Source organism: Nothoprocta perdicaria, unplaced genomic scaffold (assembly GCF_003342845.1).
Source record: "Nothoprocta perdicaria isolate Ctin4 unplaced genomic scaffold, notPer1 scaffold_120, whole genome shotgun sequence".
Lineage (NCBI taxonomy): Eukaryota > Metazoa > Chordata > Aves > Tinamiformes > Tinamidae > Nothoprocta > Nothoprocta perdicaria.
The window spans coordinates 2,256,222-2,275,012 of NW_020454317.1; the positions used below are offsets into that span (position 1 = coordinate 2,256,222).

At 41.8% G+C, this 18,791-nt stretch overlaps 2 protein-coding genes across 4 annotated transcripts in view; one reads left to right on the forward strand and one right to left on the reverse strand.

Annotated features, from left to right (window-relative positions):
• Positions 1-13,046, reverse strand: part of ATP6V1A (ATPase H+ transporting V1 subunit A) — a 29,272-nt gene extending 16,226 nt beyond the window's left edge. Inside the window, exons 1-2 of one of the 2 annotated variants that reach the window (XM_026054262.1) lie at positions 12,978-13,046; positions 815-909 (exon numbers count right to left, since the gene is read on the reverse strand). In XM_026054262.1, coding sequence (XP_025910047.1) covers positions 815-896 — 82 coding nt within the window. In that variant the 5' untranslated portion in view covers positions 897-909; positions 12,978-13,046. Of the gene's footprint in view, positions 1-814; positions 910-4,245; positions 4,359-12,977 lie in introns of those variants that run through there. The other variant, XM_026054261.1, reaches the window with a different exon arrangement.
• A 655-nt stretch (positions 13,047-13,701) lies between these two features.
• Positions 13,702-18,791, forward strand: part of NAA50 (N(alpha)-acetyltransferase 50, NatE catalytic subunit) — an 18,826-nt gene continuing 13,736 nt past the window's right edge. The window contains exon 1 of one of the 2 annotated variants that reach the window (XM_026054265.1): positions 13,702-13,735. In XM_026054265.1, coding sequence (XP_025910050.1) covers positions 13,728-13,735 — 8 coding nt within the window. In that variant the 5' untranslated portion in view covers positions 13,702-13,727. The remainder of the gene's footprint in view (positions 13,736-18,791) is intronic. The other variant, XM_026054266.1, reaches the window with a different exon arrangement.

The following is an 18,791-nucleotide window of genomic DNA, read 5'->3' on the forward strand; positions in this document are numbered from 1 at the left end:
GGTCAATATTTTTTTCTGTGGTTTTTCACATTTACTCTTCAGAAGGTAATGAGAACTGGACAACATACACCTAGGATTCTGACACACATTATGATCAGTAATTCTTTAATTTATCTGGGATGCATTCTCATCTGAATTAAAACATGTAAGAAAATAACAAAAGCACATCTTATAAACTCTGCTGAAAGCTGTGGTTGAGAACAGGCTTTTCCAACTTTTTATAGATTTTATTTACTTAAGTAGCATTTGGATACTGTTATAAACTGTAATAATGTATTCAAAAGCTGTAACACAAACTGGTATAAAAGAAGTGGTGCAACTGTACAGGAAAGGTGCTCTCTTTTTCCAGATCCACTAATTTCCTGCAGGTCCTTGCAGCTCGTTGACAGAGTTCTCCAGGCCATGGAACAGTAACACACAAAAGCTTAACAAAATGAACTGAGGACTCCAGAGAAGAAAAGTTCAAACTATATTTAAGTGAGAATGTACTACACATACTCTTTTAGAGAAGCTGAATGGTCAAAAACCTGCAGATAAAGTGGCTTTATCTCATTCAAAATGCTTGCTATCTTTTTTTTTTTTTAATATTATTAAGCACCCTGCTTCTTTCTTGTTACTTTAAGAGTAATAAGCAGTAACACCTTGCTAGAGTATCTCACTTTTAGTCAGGGCACGACATAGTCGTGCTCAAAAGTTCTTCTCAAAAAGGAAAATCAACCGGAGCTTCTTGCAAAGCACTTCTTGTAAACAGGAAAATCTCATAAAACAGCAAATGAAATAGAACTTACAGGTTCCTCTGTCAAATAATACCTACCTGGTCCTGAGACACCATGGACATAGCCAACAAAAGCCTCTCTGTCCTCATCACGGATTTTGGGTAGCTTGGAGAAATCCATTTTGCCTGTTCAACTACAAAGGAGGAAGAGGAAAACGTCATTTCTGAAGAGCAAAGACATGTGTAATAATCTCTTCTTTTCTCCTCTCCTTTTTTTCCCAGTCAGAAGAAATAATGAAGAATTTTCAAAGGCATGTAAGCCTAAAATATTTACCTGTTTCAATTTCAAAATTATTTAGAGTGACTCATTAAAAACAAACAACAAAACAAAAACAAACAAAAAAAAAGCAAGAAAATCCATACACCAAGAATGAACATTCTTTACTGCAAAACCCAGGGATGGAATATCACTCCATAACAAGTTCTACAAAAAAAACTGCTAAATAAAACAATTATATTATAGTCCAAAGGTGTCATGACACTGTCAGGCTAGTTTCCAGCCCACTTACATGATATTTAAACACCGGAGATCTTCTGCCGTCGCATTTCAGCTACCTCCCCTCATAACATAGAGCTCATTGTGATAGAATAAGAACAATATTCAGTGGCTGCTTCAACACCAGCAGTCTCTCAAAAGGCAATACTACAAATATTAATTGTGGAAATCCTATTTTTACCATCTCAAACTGCTGGGATGTAGCACTTAGAGGAAAAAAAAACATGCAATTTTGTGAGCACTAGCATGCAAGCACGAGACCTAGCTCTAAATACTCCCCAGTTAAACAATATTCTGCAGTCCGTGTTCTCTGTGAAACCTGTGGACAACTATAGAGCATTTCCGCTGAATAACAAACCAAAAAAAAAAATAAAAGCCTAGCTTGCAAGAGTTAAACAATGGACTGACATCTCTTGCCAATAACTTTTTAAAGAAGCTAAACAGTTGGAACACGAAAAGCTGTTTAAGCTGTTTCGAAACTGATCTCTCTGTCCATCTGTGTCCTGTAGCTGACAGGTCAGCTGATCTGCTGATGAGTAGTTCACACTTCGTCATCTCAGCCTGTGTTACCATGGAAACTCATCAGTGTTAGACAACTGCAAGGCAGCATCTACTCACTGCTACTTTAACCATACACTTCCAACAGCACTTAGGAAAGACATAGCATGCTAGTCTGAGAACGCATTGCCCTCTGCCTATCAACAGGGCATATGCACCAAAGCAGCACGGCTCAGGGACCAGGCCTTCATTTACTCTGGGCTGTTGCAAGTTGCTTAACTTCAACCACGCACCTTCTGCAAGACAGCAAATTCAGAGGGGCATATTAAGGCTTGAAATCTTCCTTTACATTGTGTTGAAGACAGCCATGTTGCCATCCCTTATTTTTTAATGATTTTTTTTCAGTGTGTGCTTTAGCAGCAGTAGGCAGTGGATATTTGCTTTTCTTAAAACCTCAGAACTGTTCCCCAGGTCTTTAATACTATAGCACAGCTCACTCCAACCTCTTTATCAGTGTAGATACTTTAAGTCAGTGGCTCAGCTCTATAAGGCAAGGATGTCCCATGACCCAGAACTCATCCTGAACAAACACTTTTTTTTCCAGGCTCTGGTGCTTGCTGGAGCCAGTTGTGCAAGATGTCCACCACTGACTCATTTCCCAACAGCTACCCAACAGCTGAATGTGACCCATCCGCACTGGAGCTCATAACTCAAGAGCTCAAAAGATCTGTAGTCACACACCTCTTACATCTCCCTGTAATGGCTGTTTATACTTTAAGCTGCCTGTTCTTTAGTACCAGAAGGCCAGTTTTAATTTTACTGCTTATTTCTCAAGCACTCCCCTGACAAACTGCAGGAGGAGGTTCCTGCAAAGCAGTCACTCAGACAGCTTATCAGAACCAATCTTGATCTCATAAAATTCATCTTGTTTGCTCTGAATCACCAGCCCACTGCAAAACTCAAGCACAGCTGCTCTTTGTACAGACAAAAGTAGGCCTTAGTGTTCCACTCAAAGATTTCCTTTAAGATACTATACACAATTGTGTCTACAGTCCTGCTACCAAAACTACTTACGGAGTTGCAACTAAGGGGCTAAAACTCTCCTATGGCTGAACTAGCAACACTGGCAATTAGAAAAGCACAGGGTTCTGCACAAGAAATGGTCACTATCAATTTACCTACCTAAGCAAATGAGCATAAGAACACTGGTCAGTTTAATTTAAACCTATTTTTCCTTTGATCCATATCAAAACCTGGAGGTCAACTAACTGCTATTTGAAGCAACTGTTTATCTTGTAAGAAGGACACTCTTGGAGGACACACTTATGTTGATCTCTCTTCTTGTGGCTCTACTTCCACTCCCTGACTTTAGAGGGTCCTTCCCCATTTCTCATCCAAACAAATTTACATGGAATGGCATTACTTCATAAGATCACCTATGAACACACTGATAAATTCAATTTTATTCCTATCTTTATCATCTACACTGACTCCTTTTAAACACAAACTTGTATTGCCCCTCTTATGCAGCTCCAAACAAAAGTACAAACAGACTAAAGCCCAATGTGAAGCTGACCTCTTTTGTAAGGGGCTGTGTGTCTTAACATTGAACATAATTTAACATAACACTGCTGTTTGCACAGTTCTCTGCTGTTTGTCTACTGGCTTTACAGATTTCTGTTTTAGACAAAGAAAAAGTCTTTGAGGGCAGAGATGTTTTATCCTACACTCTTCAGTGTCCACCATGCTAGTCCCCAGATGAAAGTGAACTTCCTAAAGCATATCAGAATTTGCTAAACCACACTTTATATGTGTGCAGGTAGTAGCTACTGACCTCAGAGGACAAAGCAGCTAGCCATTTTGGAAACATATAGAATTCTTTACAGCCTTCCAGAGGCCTCCCATCTACAAAGTGAAGTAGCACACCAATAAAGTGTACTCGCTTAATTTTAATTCCTATGTAATCAACAGAGATGCAGTTTGTATCCTATGTAAGCTATAAGGGGGAAATTGTCTTAATAAAGAGGAGCACTACTAACTTTAAACCTGCTTTCAAGCTTTAACATGTGCATATTTTGCTTAATATACTCAGAAAACATTACTTGCTTCAGAGCCATCTCACACTGATGCATGAATTATTAAATCATAAAAAGTCCCTTTATATCCATCACTTAGAAAATTCCAGTTATTGTCCTTCATTATCATCTACATTTCTTCCTAGTGGAGTAATTTGGCTACCCAAAGCCTTCCTGCCACCCCTCCACCCCCAAATGCTCTTTTAGGTGCAGGAGAAATCCGTTTTCTGTTACAGTGCCTTGTTTTTGATTCAAAGAGTTGATCAGTCCCACAATTTACAGAATTAATTGCCCTACTACAAAGAGTTACTCAAAATAAGGATCCTGTTGTGATTTTTGGAAATATTCCCTTTACCGAAAATAGTAAAATCCAGGATTATTTAACAAACAAAGATTCTTACCACGTTTTGCAGAATCCAGGAGGAACAAAAAATCTAAAGGTAAAGCCAAAAGTCAGCAGTTAAGCACCATAGTATAGGAAATAAGTGTCCTTCTAGTGCCCCTGCACAGAAGGATGAGGAAGCCTGCTGCAGAGGGGAAAGAAATTCCCGACACACAGCAGAGCCACAACCACCTGACTTGATGAGTCACTGTGCTCTCCCCCAGCAGCACAGAGGAATGCCGCAATAGCAACACAAGTGATCCTCCAGGCTGTTGAACTGCCCTCCTGAACTGCATAGTAGCAAAAAGAAGAAATTATATATAGCATAATTCATTTTAAGGACCTCCTACAAAACCAACAATCCCACTGTACCAAAGGCTCCAAGATCATACTATAAAAATCCTTGCAAGAGAGGGCTTTCTGCCAGAGCCAGTCCAGCTATAGGAGTTCTCCATGTTCTGTTCTGCCACAGGTTAATGGCAGCATTTAACAGACTGCATAGGCCACTGTCAAAGACGGTGAAACACAAACTGAGTTTAAGAATACGTATTGATTCTCTCAAATTGTAAATTTGTGGTGACTCCCTGCTGTTTTTAAAAAACAAACGAGCACACACACAATACTTCTATAGGCAGCAGAAGCATTGATGAAATCACATAGTATCCAAACTTTAATTACATAGACTGATGCTCCACATTAAATGTCAGCTGCTGGAATCTGTCAGCAAAGGTAGCTGCGCACCATCATGCTCCATCTGTTGTACAAAAGACAAGAGCTATGCAGTCTCTCTCCCCAGAGACTGCACAATCTGAAGAGTTCCCTGCAATCATTGCAAATTCACAATACTAATTCCATAAAGTTTAAAATTAAGCCTTTGTCCCAATTTGATCCATTAATACAATAATCTAAACTATAGTAAATAGCACAAGACTATTTAGAGTCAGCAGCATTATGTAAAAACAAACAAACAAAACAAAACAACACAACACACACTGAATACAAGTCCTAAAGTGCAATATTCAGGAAAGCCTGATAATTTTTTCCAAACTTGATCGGATAAGAAGTTTTCCAAAGAAAATTTCTCTCCTTCCTCCTCCTCTAACTGAAACCTAGACCGAACAAGTTCTCACTCTGGACAGGATACTACTGAGCACAACCCACTGTCTACACATTGCTTAGTTCAACTGAACAGATTTTAGTACAGAACAGGATGTGCTGTAAAGGCCTCATAAAATTTATGATATATATAGTCACAGATTTATTGTAAAATGGACAGTTTATACTTCTCCTTTCAACAGAAACATTTTTAGGAGGAAATATTAAAAATGCTATGCCTAAATTACTTGACAAATGCATAAGTCATTCAACACAAAAAAAAAAAAAGAAAAACCAACAAAAAACCAACAAAAAACCCCACATGCCCAGAACAAAGGGCATTTACAATAGAAGCTCAACAATATTTTCAGAAATTTGCTCTTTAATCTTATGCATGGTTGTAAGTTTAGCATAATAAACCAAAGAAAATTCCAGACTTCTCAATCACAGAATCAATGATGACGCCTCTGGAGATAATCTAGTTCCAACCCTCGGCTCAAAGGTGGTCAAATAGAACAGACAGAATTTTATCTAGATGGTTTCTAAACACCTCGTAGTATGGAGATTGTGTGACTGCGCTGGTGACCTGTTCTAATGCTTGACCATCTTCCCAGAAAAAATGTTTTCTTACATTTAAATAAAGCTTCCTGTATTTCAGATTGTGGCTACTGCTTCTTTTTCTTTCACTGAATATGATAGAGAAGAATCTGGATCCATCTTCTGTCCTTCCTCCCATCAGTTATTTGTGCACACTGGTAAGATTCACCTGAGCTTTTTCTTCTGCAGGCTAGACACTCCCAGTTGTCTTAGTGTCTTTGTGTGGAAGATGCTTCAAACCCTTTCTCATCTTTGTGGCCCTTTGCTGGGTGCACTCTGGAACACCTGTGTCTTTCCTGCATTGGTAAACCCAGAACTGGACTCAGCACTCCCAATGCAGCCACACCAGAGCTGAACAGAGGTGAATGATCACCTCCCTCAACCTGATGGCAACACTCCTAACAGCCGGCTGTTTTTTTCTACTAGGGTACAATGCTGGCTCATATTCTACTTACTGGCCACTTGAACCCTCATTTTTTTCCCTACAAAGCTGTTCTCCAGCCAGCTGGTCCACAGTCTGGCATGATGTATGGAGTACAAGATTTTGAATTTTCTTATATTGAACTTTTTAGGAGTCCTGTCTTCAGCCTATTGAGATTCCTTCTGAATGGTAGCACAATCATCTGACGCATCAACCACTCCTCCTAAACCTACAGTTTAAGAAAACGATGCAGGATCCATTTTCTGTGCTCAGAGTAATGCCTTATTCCCCATGCCATGCCTTCCCTACAAGCATCTGAGAACCTTATAGGCAACATTCTTGCCCTAAGTTCAGAGCCAGAAGTACTTTTTCTTAAACTCACAGAATCACAGGATGATTAAAGGGACCTCTAGAGATCATGAAGTCCAACCCCGCTGCTCAAGCGGAGACACACAGAACATGTGGCACAGGGTCACATCCAGGCAGGCTTTGAAGATCTCCAGAGGAGATGATACATACTCAACAGTACAGATTTCCATTTAGATATGTGGATAATGCCACAGAACACTTTGAGACCACCTCAGCCCTTGACAGGTTAAGAGTCTGCACATGCAATGCTCTGTTAGAAACTGAAGATTTAGATGCAATAATTCATTTTGCTTGCAATTTGTTCTTGGGACCCATAAATCGCTTACTCTCTTCCTTGGTTGCTGCCCATATTGCTACTCAGCACACAGGTAAATAGAGGTGCTTTCAGGAGAAATGACAAGAACTAGAATTATGATGTCACTGTTAGCACATGACACTTTTCCTGAAGTCTGATGCCTTCAGAAAAGACAATAGCTGCAAGGGGCTTCAGGAAAGACAACAGCTACAAAGTGAAATTGTGAACCATGAAGCCCATCCTACAACTCGTTATCATTTTCCTTCGGATAAATAGATACATGCCTATGGGAACAGTACACCAGTGCTTCTTTCCTCTCCAGGAAGTCCAGCATGTTTCTCCACAAGCACTCTATAGGTTGAAATGGGTCATCCTTCCATTATTTCTTATAATGAATTATTATTTTTAATAGGAAATAACCTTGCTAACATTACTGCAAAATTAAATCCATCCCTGCTTTAATTAAAAAGAAAACATTTCAATTTAGTTTAGTCACTTTGGTTTAGGTGCATTTGGCATAATTACTTGAAATATTTCATGCTGCTTTAGCATTTCAGATAACACCATCAAAATGAGGTGAACCCAAAATCATAAGGAATTAGAAGAACAAACTTCACTACAGTTCACTACTCCTGAATAGTAAGAAAGAATCATAGACATATGATATAAAAGACATGCAACCTCATAAAAAAATATTTCTAGATTTGTAGCTAGGCTTAATTTTACAACTGACTCGATGATAATATACCAGCTTCTTTACAAGCTTCACCACTACCTAATGCATTGTCCCCAAATGCTGTAAACAAAAATACTGAGCACAAGCTCACAGTACACTCATAGTACTGAGCACAAGCTCATAAGTGTGAATAAGTTGGCATGGAAGACTTTGAGACAAATCTCATACCCTTACCATATAGGAGTACTCTTTTACAGCACTTCTGTACAATGAGCCAGCTGGCTGGAATCACAGCACGCACACACGGGGCAAAGGAATCCAATAAAAGGAAGTTATACTGAGGCAGTCTTCCCCTGTATCAGAAAACTTCATCTTGATGTTTTAAAGAAAGATGAGTCATACTTGGAGATTCTGCTTAATTATATAAAGTATTTACAGCTTCTTTAAACTGCCAGAGTTGCATTAAGTTTTAACATTGTTTAAAGGACATATGGCGGCTGTTGCCTGAACACCTACAGCGTGATATGTATTGATGCCACAGTAATGAAGATTTCAAGATTCTAGAGAAAATTCACACAACAGTTATCTTTTAATGTCTTTCCCAAAGTTATCTATATGCTATCAATATTAATTTCTCCAAAGAGATTTTTTTTCAATTAAGATAATCCTTTAACAGGAATTATTCTGTTCACTTCATCTTCTCTGCAGTCCCAAACAACACCTCTACCATCCCCGCCACAGCATACGAGCACAGCTGATAATATCCCAGAGGTGGGAACACAGCAAAGATAACACTACATCTTCACAGGTCAGGTTTCTGCATTCTTCTTGGGATGCAGTCTGGTAGGAAGAGTTATGATGGACAGGCTGGTCATCTGAAACTCACCAAGGCTATGAAATCCTTTTCAAGGTTTTTTCAAAGGCTTCATTCAGCCATGAAAATCTATTAAATATGGGTAATCTTCAGTTGATTAACAGACACTTTAATGGTAGAGGTACTCTCCGGGAACACTGTCCTGTGTCCCTAGAAATAGTCTCAGCAGTTAATTGTGGTAATCCTGGTATTTAGGATTATTCTTCTCAGGATTAAACAGATGCCAGATTGCCAAAGGAGAAAGCTCTAGGTTATAAAAATGTGGCTGCGGGTGACAGTCTCCTGTATTAGATTTAGCAATCCTTGATGTCTTCTGATTTTAAGATATCAACAAAAGACTCCCTAAAATGCTATAAACGATGACAAAACTGTGACAAAGCTATGCCATGATTGGTTCAGACTACTGCCAGATAAATTATTTCCAGAGAGAATGAGAACTGCTCCTAAAAATTAGTATTAGACAAGCCTGTATAAGTATATAACTTGATATAAATTTTAGCGGTTTTCAGAGTAGGTGTATCATTTCTGTAAAGCCAGACATTATATGACAAATGTTGTTATAGCAGCCACACATCAAAGTGAAATTTAAAGAAACAGTGACAAAAGGTAAATCTTTTAAAGAAAATGGCAGTGCTCTGACAAAAATTCACAAAAAGGGGAGAAATAACTGTAAAGACAAAAAGTTTACATGAGATAGACTGTAGAACACATCACCATATTACCAAACGCAAGAATTTAGCATAAGCCTTACTATCCACTTTCAAAAGAGGAAACAGAGCATAAAGAGGTATACAAGAATAACATTCAGAAGATTCAGTCTTCTTCACAAATCACCCTTGCAAGCCAGCAAGCAATATTAACTCATTTCTAGCAGAAGAAAAAAGGTGAGACATTTAGCTTCATTCCCCTTCATCTCCTGGCCTAGTCTCCATTTCTCTCCATTCAGATGGAACGCTAGTCACATGCTTGAAGATAGTGAGTAAGAGTCAACTAGCATGATATTCCAGATGAGTATATCATCTGTTTCCCTTAAGAGTGTTCCATTCTAAAAAACATGGGGATATTACTGTTCATAAGTATCTCAGTATTTCCAAATAAAAAAAAAAAAAAAAAAAAAAAAAAAAGAGAGAGAGAGGAAAAAGAAAAGAGAACAGAAAAATGATTCTTGCCTTTGCAATACAGACAAGCAAGAAAAATCTATTTCAGTTCCTTGCAACAGCTGCTATATAGCTGCTAATACTTTTCTGGGAGCTACAGTAAAACAAACTAAAGAAAGAAAACAACCATTACCTGGCTAGCATGCAACATTTTCTGGTCTACACCAAAGTAACAAAAGCTATCAACTAAGTTATTCTTCAATCAATCCTTCTACTCTTTTAAAAAGACAGAAGATAACTGATTAGGAATAGAGCTTAAACTGGCAAGCAATGAATTTAATAGCGTGGAGGAAAAGCTCAAGAATGAATTCTTTGAACTCAGGAACTAAAAAGAGATTGTCGAAGAGTCAGCATTACTGCCTCTAACTGTAGTTTCTCTCATGAGGTTCAGCAAGGACAAGTGCAGTGTCCTGCACCTGGGGAGGAATAACTCCAGGCATTGGTACAGCAGGTTGACCTGCTGGAAAGCAGATCCACAGAGAGGGAGTCCTAGTGCATGAACTCCTCGGCAAGTTAAGCATGAGCCAGCAGCGTGCTCTCGTAGCCAATGGGATATTGGCCTGCATCAGGAGGAGCGCTGCCAGCAGGTTGAGAGATCCGTGCCCCTCTCCTTAGCTCTGGTAAGGCTGGACCTGGAGTACTGTGTGCAGTTCTGGGATCCCCAATACAAGAGGGACATGCAGCTTCTAGAGAGGGTCCAGTGGAGAGCAACAAAGATGATGAAGGGATTGGAACATCTATGGTATGAGAACAGACTTGGTGAGCTGGGCCTCTTTAGCCTGGAGAATAGAAGATTGAGAGGGGATCTGATTAATATGTATAAGTACATGAAGGGGGAATGTAGCGAGGAGGGGACCAAAGTCTTCTCAGTGGTGGCCAGTGACAGGACAAGAGGCAATGGGTGTAAGTTGAAACACAGGAAGTTCCATCTCCATATGAAGAAGAATCTCTTTCCTGTGAGGGTGACAGAGCCTTGGAACAGGCTGTCCAGAGAGGTCTCCTTCTCTGGAGGTCTTCAAAACCAACCTGGATGCGACCCTGTGCCACATGCTCTAGGTGTCCCTGCTTGAGCAGAGTGGTTGGACTAGATGACCTCTACAGGACCCTCCCTTCCAACCTTAACCATTCTGTGATTCCGTGAACCCTCCAGGAAAATCATCTGATAGCCTGATGGTCTAACACCACTTAAGATGGTAACATGTAATCTCAGTACCCAGGTGCATTTGGAAGATAAATATATTAAGTCATACTTGAGGGGGGGGGGAGGGGGGAAAGAAGGTGCAGAAGCAGATTGAAGTTTATAGATTATGTGAAGAGTGATGAGGGGAAAGAGTTAATACACATGTAGATCAAAATAAGGGCTAAATTTAAGCCAGAACTATGTAAAATTTGAGCATGGTGTATTAATCTTTCATGGGTGAACTTTACTAGGTTCACCCATGGGAGAAAAAGATTTGTGATTTGAAAACGGGAAGACTGGACTTACAGGAAATTGAGAACTTGTTGCTATTGCGACACAAAACTTCCACTCCCATTTAAACAGTCAGCTGATACTAGCAGACATTTTCTACATGTCTTAATCTTTCCTTTCCCTGCCCCAAAAACTGTGTTTTAGGGTTGTCTGTCTTTTTTTTTTTTTTTTTTATAGTCTTGCTTTGACTCCTGATTATAGAACAATTTTTTTTTCCTCCTCCATAAGAGGAAGAAAGAAGGATATTTGACATATTGGCAAATGCAGAGAAAAAATTATTTTTTTTTAAATTGAAAACCTGTAGGCATTGATTTCACAATTTCTTAAAGCAAAAATAATAAAACGTAGATACTGTTAATCATGATACCCATCAAAATACCTTTAGAAGAACTGCAAAACATTTTCACTCCACAGATCTACAGCAGATGAAAGTCAGCATCATACAATCAAACAATTCATAATATTTTAAGGAACTGCCTCTTTTATTCAAACACATTCAAAAAATTTGTGAAACGCTAATCCACCCTGAGCACATTTTCTGGTGAATTGCTACAAATGACTCTGCCAATAAACTACCTTTAGCATTTGATTAGCAAATTTTACTCCTTTGCAACCTCTTCTCCACCACATCAAGTATTAGCATTTGAGTATCACAAGATATCAAGTATCCAATGTACTTTCACCGTAGTGTTGCGTTACAATGAATAAAACCATTAGCATTTTTTAAAAAAACTCCAAAACACTTCATCTGGAATCAAAAGTCCCTAATCAACAGAAAATAGCAAAAAAAAAAAAAAAAAAAAAAAAAAATCACTGCATTTAATGAACACATATATTCATACATTGTCAAAAATTTATCACAGACATTTGGGACAAGAATAGTATCATTTAGAACCCAGTTTCCTGAGGACATTTTCTTGAATTTAAGTGAGTTTTAAATGTGATGTTTGGAATCTCATCTAGAAACTCCAGATTAGGATTTTATCACTAGATATACAAACAAGAAAAACATTTGATTTTTCATCAGTATTTGAAGCCCCACAGGTCCTTTCACTTAGGAAAAAAAGTTGCCACTAGTCGAGGCGGTAATGTGTTCCAGTTCCCTAAGCCTGCAACATGTTAACTGCACAACTAAGAACAACAAGGCTCAATTTCATCCTTCCAAGGGAAGATGCAAAGCAGCCCAGGGAACCTGGCTATTACCATTGCTTCTCCTCACAGTGCTTTCCCAGGTACTGCTGGGATGGATGCCATCAGGCATTTTCTCCTAACGCTTGTGAGCGGTGAAGCTCTCTTTGGTAGGCTACTTTCAAGCCTTTTTTTCTATTACTCAACTATTTTCCTTCCTGCAAGGAGTGAATAAATTAATAAATAATGAGATTGAAGACTCCCACTAAAAGACAGGCTGGTAAAAATAACACACATCGGCGCCGAATACGCGACGCATCTGGAGGCCGGCCCGCCGCGCTCCCTCCGCAGGGCCGCGGCGAGGGCAGCTCGTGCCGCTCCCGCCGGGCCGCGCCGCCCAGCGCCGGCGGGTGCGGGGGCCGTGCCGGACTGATGAGCTCTCCCTCAGGCGGGGGGGGGCACGGAGGTAAGCGGGAGGAATGGGGGAAAGGCCGCACGCCTAACCGCTAACGGTCACGGGAGGGGCCGTTGCTTCCCGCCCCGCACGACCTGGCGCAAAGCTCATCAGGAGCCGGAACGAGCCGGCACGCAGACGCTGCGCAGCAAGGCGGGGAAGCAGAGCAGACCGGGGCCTCGGAAGCCGGGGCGGCAGCGGGAAGGGGCCTCACCTGCGCTCGGCGGCCGCAACAGCCACCCCGCGGCCGGCTCCGTCCGGCGGCCGATCAGCTGATGAGCGCCCCCGCGCGCATGCGCCGCCCTCTCGAGCGCCCGAGGAGGCGGACGCAGGAAGCGCCCGGTACGGGCCAGCGGCTGCGCTTCCAGTTCCGGGTAAAACTCGTACCTTAGCTTGAACTTGTTTGCTGTTTTTCACTGCCGCCCGGGGGGGAAAAAAAAGTGGGGGGAGAGAGGAGGGAGAGGACGACAAAAGCGCCCCTCCCGCGCCCAAAACGGAGAGGGGGAGAAACACAGCGTCAGGCGCCAGCGCGCACGGTTGCCCGCCCCGCGCCACGTGACGAGCAGCAGCTCCGCCCCCCCGGCAGAGCCCAGCAAGGTCACGTGGGAGCTGCCGCGCGCTGCCTCCCCCCCCCGCCGCGGCGTAAGGGCGCGGGGGCGGGCCCGGCCCGGGCTAGCCCGGCGCAGCCCGGCTCAGCGCATGCGTGGCCCGCAAGAAGGGCGGGAGGGAGGGGGGGTCACGGCCATGAGTGGGTGCGTGAGCGCGCGCGCGGCGTGAGGTGAGGGGTCACGGTGGGGGTGGGGCGCGGACGGGCGGCGGCGGCGGAGGCCCATGTGGAGCGGGAGCCGGAGGCTGAGCCGCCAGCGCTGCCCGGGGCGAGCAGGAGGGTGAGGCCGGAGCTGCGCCGCCGGGGCCTGCACGCAGCGAGCGCGGGCGCCAGCATCCGCCGTGCCGCGGCCGCACCATGAAGGGGTGAGTGCGGGCCCGCGTCGGGGCCCTGCCGTGTGTCAGAGCGGCCTTGGCGGCCGTTTGCGCCGTGCCGCTTCGGCCGTCGTAGGGGGCGGGAGCGGGGAAGCCTCGGCGGCGTGGCCAGGCCGAGCGCGGGCAGGGACGGGTGCGTGGCAGCCGGCCAGAGCCGGGCCCGCGCCGGGGGACGGGCCTGGGCAGCGGCTCCCGCCACTGCGGGGAGACAGAGCGCACGGAGCGGGAACTCCCGGTGCTTCTCGTGCTTTAGTCTGCCTGAAACCACCTGGGAGCCAGAGGCCGCCGCACTGCTGGGCTTGGGTGCTCTGTTTGACTGGTAGAGGGACAGCGATGTGCGCTGGGGACTGATTTAGGATGGAGACTTTCTTGGTCATGAGAAAACCCTTGCTGTTTACTGCTATTTAATAGTACTGTTTTACCTGAGGGAAAAGCTTCCAATAAGACACCCTTTCCAACCCCCTATACACACAAACACTATGATTTTCCCCCTATTTCCAGGGTGCAGGCTGTTTTTGTGTGCAGTCTGGCTGGGTGGGTGGAAAGCATGGGCTTTTGCATTGTACTTTTGGGGGGCTGCAGCCTGAGAACTTCACCAGGTGCCTCTACAAAGCAAATCGGGAGCACAGGCAGTTATGGGAATGCTGGCTGGTTTTGTACTTGTCTGGGAACAGCAAAGAATTGCTGCTTAGCGTGTGTGGAGAAGCTGCAGATCCGAGATGGGTATTTTTTCCTCAGTGCTATGGTTTATAGCATCCCTTGAGCACTTTTGCTTGTGAGTCTTTACATCCTTATCTCTGTAGAGGCTGTAGGATACAGATGGATGAAAATGACCTGTGTTTGGTGTCTGTTTTCTCCAACATGTGTCTTTGGGCCTTGCTTTCCCTCTCAGTGACTCTTGAAAGCCTAGAGATTTCAGATGTGGTTGACTGAAACACCCCATTTCCTGCCCGGAGGAGGCCACAAGGTGTTTGAACATGAGACTGGAGGCCTTTAAAGTCTGAGTTTTGTTCTGGAGTCTTGACGGTGTGCACGACTCTATACAGACCACTTTGGGACAGGCTTTTGCCCATTGGTTCACTCGCTTGTCTATTATCTATCTATAAGCTGTCTATTGCCTCTTGATGTCATTTGCATTTTGGAAAGTGTAGTCCTTCTTTCTGCCTTGCTTCTGTGTAAAGGAAGTTTGTTCATGGCTATTTCTTTAGGGAGATTTAAATCAGTCCTTGCTTGTAACTAGGGTTATGCAAGTGCTGAGTATTACTATTCCCGTTTGGCAGCTTAAGGCAGGTTCAGTGGAAGCTGAGGCACTTAAGCTTTTTACTAAGAAAGGGTAAGGGGTTTAGCTTGTTAACAGCTGAGGTGAGGTCATACAGCAAGGCTGCTGAGACTGCTTCCTAACAGGTACTTGGCTGTTTCTGACTTCCTATAAACAGCTTCACGTTATCAGGAAGGGCAGTAAGTATCTGTAAGAAGGAATTCAGTGATGATGATGAATAAAAAGTAACAAGGAACCAGTTCTCAGCTGATAGCAGATAGCTGAGAATGGCATCTTGGACAATCCTTTAACTATCTGTGATGCCCTACAAGAAATAGGACATCCTGCCTGCTGATAACAAAAGAATGACAGAGCTGGTGACAAGAGCAACTGCCCTGAAGGGCAGATACCAGTGGGCAGTTGAGGTGTCTATTGTGACCATTGTCCAACTTCTCTTCTCCTGTCAGAGCTTGGTTTCCTTTTATCCTTTGTAGACCTTTCTACTGTTTTCTACAGTTTATCCCTGCTTTGGCATGCATGTGTGTCAGTGGCAAACTGAATGACAAGAGTTATTCAGACTGGTGTGATGCATGGAAAGCTGCCCAGGCATGTCAGCCACCAAGGTCTCCGGGTAGGTCACAGCCAGAGCTGTCCACTGTGCTGCTGAGCTCTGCTAGGGGCTGGCCCCAGGCTTCTTGCTTGGATTGCAGTTTTCAAGACTTGAGATTTTGGAAGGGCTGTGTGTTGTTTGTTCGTTTTGTTTTGCTTTTTGCAACTTCTTTAAAATAAAATGTTAAAATACTTTAGCAAACCATAGTCCTGAACCTAATCTCCATTTTTTTCCCCCTTAACTTAAAGGCATTTTATCACTGTTTGACTTTTAGGGAAGCATAACTAGTCTCTCTCAGGTTTTACTCTTTCATTCCTTTGAAGAGCAGCATGTGGCTTTCTAGTGAAAACATTCTTAACACCATGCAGCAAACTTTTATGTAAAATGAAATTTTTGTATTGAGTCTGGGTACCCTCTAATCAACTTGAGGGAGGTAGGCCAACAAAACTCAAATCGAAAAATAACGCAATTTATATAGCCCTTTTGTTCTGTTATTGTATTTAAGGATTTTAGCAGAAATGTGTTTGCTTACATAGGTAAAGCAAATCTTTTTATTTTCCAATATAAAAATATCTGAGAAGATTCCTCCCCCCCTCCCTTGGAAAGTCTTGTCAGAGGATAGGGCCAAAATTACATCTTAAAACTTCAACTCTGCAATACATGAACTCATGCATACTGAAAGGGTTCCATATGTCTTCAGTATTTAATTTAAAACTTGGTCTGGTGCTTTTGAACAAGCTGACCACGTATGTCTTCTGGTAGTGTGCATCTTACATAATGGCACATGCCAGAAGTGCAGATATAATTTTAAGGAACCCTAAGACCTACAATATGAGCTGCAATTATGAAAAGTCTACTTTGGCAGAGAAAGAAACTAAAAAGAAACTACAAAGTCACTAACACTTTGATAATTTGTATCTGAAAGAGATTGTGTGAACTTTCTATATAGCTTACAGCCCTCTGTTAGCTTTCTCAGTTCAGAATAGCAGATAGCAAAGATTGTGGTGTCTGATTTTGGGAGTTTGAGTTTAGGTGACTAATTCTGCAGAAGTTCTCCAATTTCAGGGAATCCAAAGGTTTTTGCACTTTCACCTGCTTGAAGTTTTAGGGGTTTTGTTTTGTTTTTTCCTTTCCCCTCTCCTTATTTGACGAGGTAAATACTAAGCTCTGAAATAAATGCATTGCTTTCCTCCTCTTTCCATGGTACTTGATATGATACTCGCGGTTCCCTCATCATCTGAATGGTTTAGTAGTTTAATGACTCATTTGCTTTCCCATTTTTCCATAAATGTGATTTGAAAAACTTACTGGTAATTCATTGTTCTGTTTGTGAGCTTTGTAGCTTTATGGCTCAAAAGAGATCCATTTCTTATTTATTTACTTATTTTACTCTAAATGTTGTTATTGTCAGTTCTGGAATTCAAAAAGCTAATCTCTGTATATGAGAAGCAATTATCACTAGTTGGGACTCAGCTGCTGTCTGTGGTAATTCTGCTATTTCTTTTTTTCTATTTTTTTTTAAGAGCAGATATAAATAATATTTTGTTCTCTGTTGGCTTATCAGTGTTGATTTACTACTTGTTCAAGGTCCTTGTATCTTCATTCATGTTGTTACACTACTGTCTTTATGAAAAGAAGACAGAAAAATGGAATCCTGCAGTATTTTTGAGCATATTAGTTGCCATCTATGAGTTGTCTTCTATGGACTTTTAATGCCTTTATTAGTAAGAGCACTTTCCTAACCAGTTTCAGTTCAGATGGAGCCTGTCCATGCCTAAGTCATCAACCTCACCTTGTTGCCATTATATAAAAGCCACATTACAGAAATCATGACATATGCGCCATCACATGTTCATATCTGCTATGTAACAGGGAATGTCAGACCGCATTATAGTATATATAGTGCATATACAAGCAAGTGTATAGTGTCTATATGTAAGTAGGTGCTGAGTATATGGATCCCTGCAAATGTGGTGTTCTGTCATATTGACCAGACAGGCCCTCCAAGTACGGAGGGGACCTATAGTATTATCATGCGACTGCATGTATTTGGCCATATAATGGTAAAGTGAATGACATAGTGTATACTATTTTAAAAGGTATATAAGACACTACCCTGTAAACTTTTATATATGACAACCAACTCTCATGCTGTACAGTTTCATGGGGTCCTAGCTCACTATCCAATCCCTCTTCTAGGCTAGATACTATACGGTTTAGTCACTGCCCAGCTATAGCTAAGAAGCTGTGCAAACTAGTGCTCTTCTAGCTGTCTTTGAGCAAGTGACATCCCAGTTGACGAATACTGAGTTTAAACAGAGAAGTAATAAAAGTGTAGTTGAAGTACAGTGAATAGTGTAGACTTTCCTGTTTTATCTTTGGTTGTTTTGCCCAGTTCGTGAAGTAAGCCCTTCACAGTCCTGATTAAATTGTTCATGTTTCTGGATAGAACATGGATTCTTTTTTCCCCTGTACTCCCAAAGTTCAGTATTACATGAAACTTCGTAATTACCCTCTGAATGAAAATAAACCAACAATTCTGTCCAAAATATGTATGTAGGATGTAATGATTCCAACTTCTTAGAAAATTGCTTAATTGTCATGAATCCTGGTGGATAGTTGAGTTTGAAAATCAGAGATAGGTGCAGAAAAAATTCTGAAAGTAAGGAATGTCATGGACGAGCTGTACTTTCTGCCTTTAATTTCTGAGGTAGTGCACTGAGTACAGACTTGGTCTAAATGTATGCTTAGAATTGACTTAATCTATTTAAATTGTGAAACCAGATTTGATGATACTTATGGACTAGTATGGGGATTGCAGTCACCATGCACGATTCACTTTATCATATCCTGGAACCTAATCTTTTGAATGAAATTTGATCATTAATTTCCTTTTTTTTCCCACATATACAGGATCTTGCTAGATTGTAACATGCTGGATCTTCTTTTAGAGATGTAGTGTCTTTAGATGGTCATCACATGCCATAGGCTCTGCTGCCATCTCTCAAAAGCCATACAAATGATGCACCTTCCTTTGCCACATTATTCCTCAGCTTAGAAGGGATTTCATGGGCAAAGGTTGAGCTAACATATTTGTCTAAGTGGAAGTGATTTAAAATTTGAGTAACTTCTCCATTTGGTAAATATTAAAATTATTGAGATCCATTATCTAAGAAGTG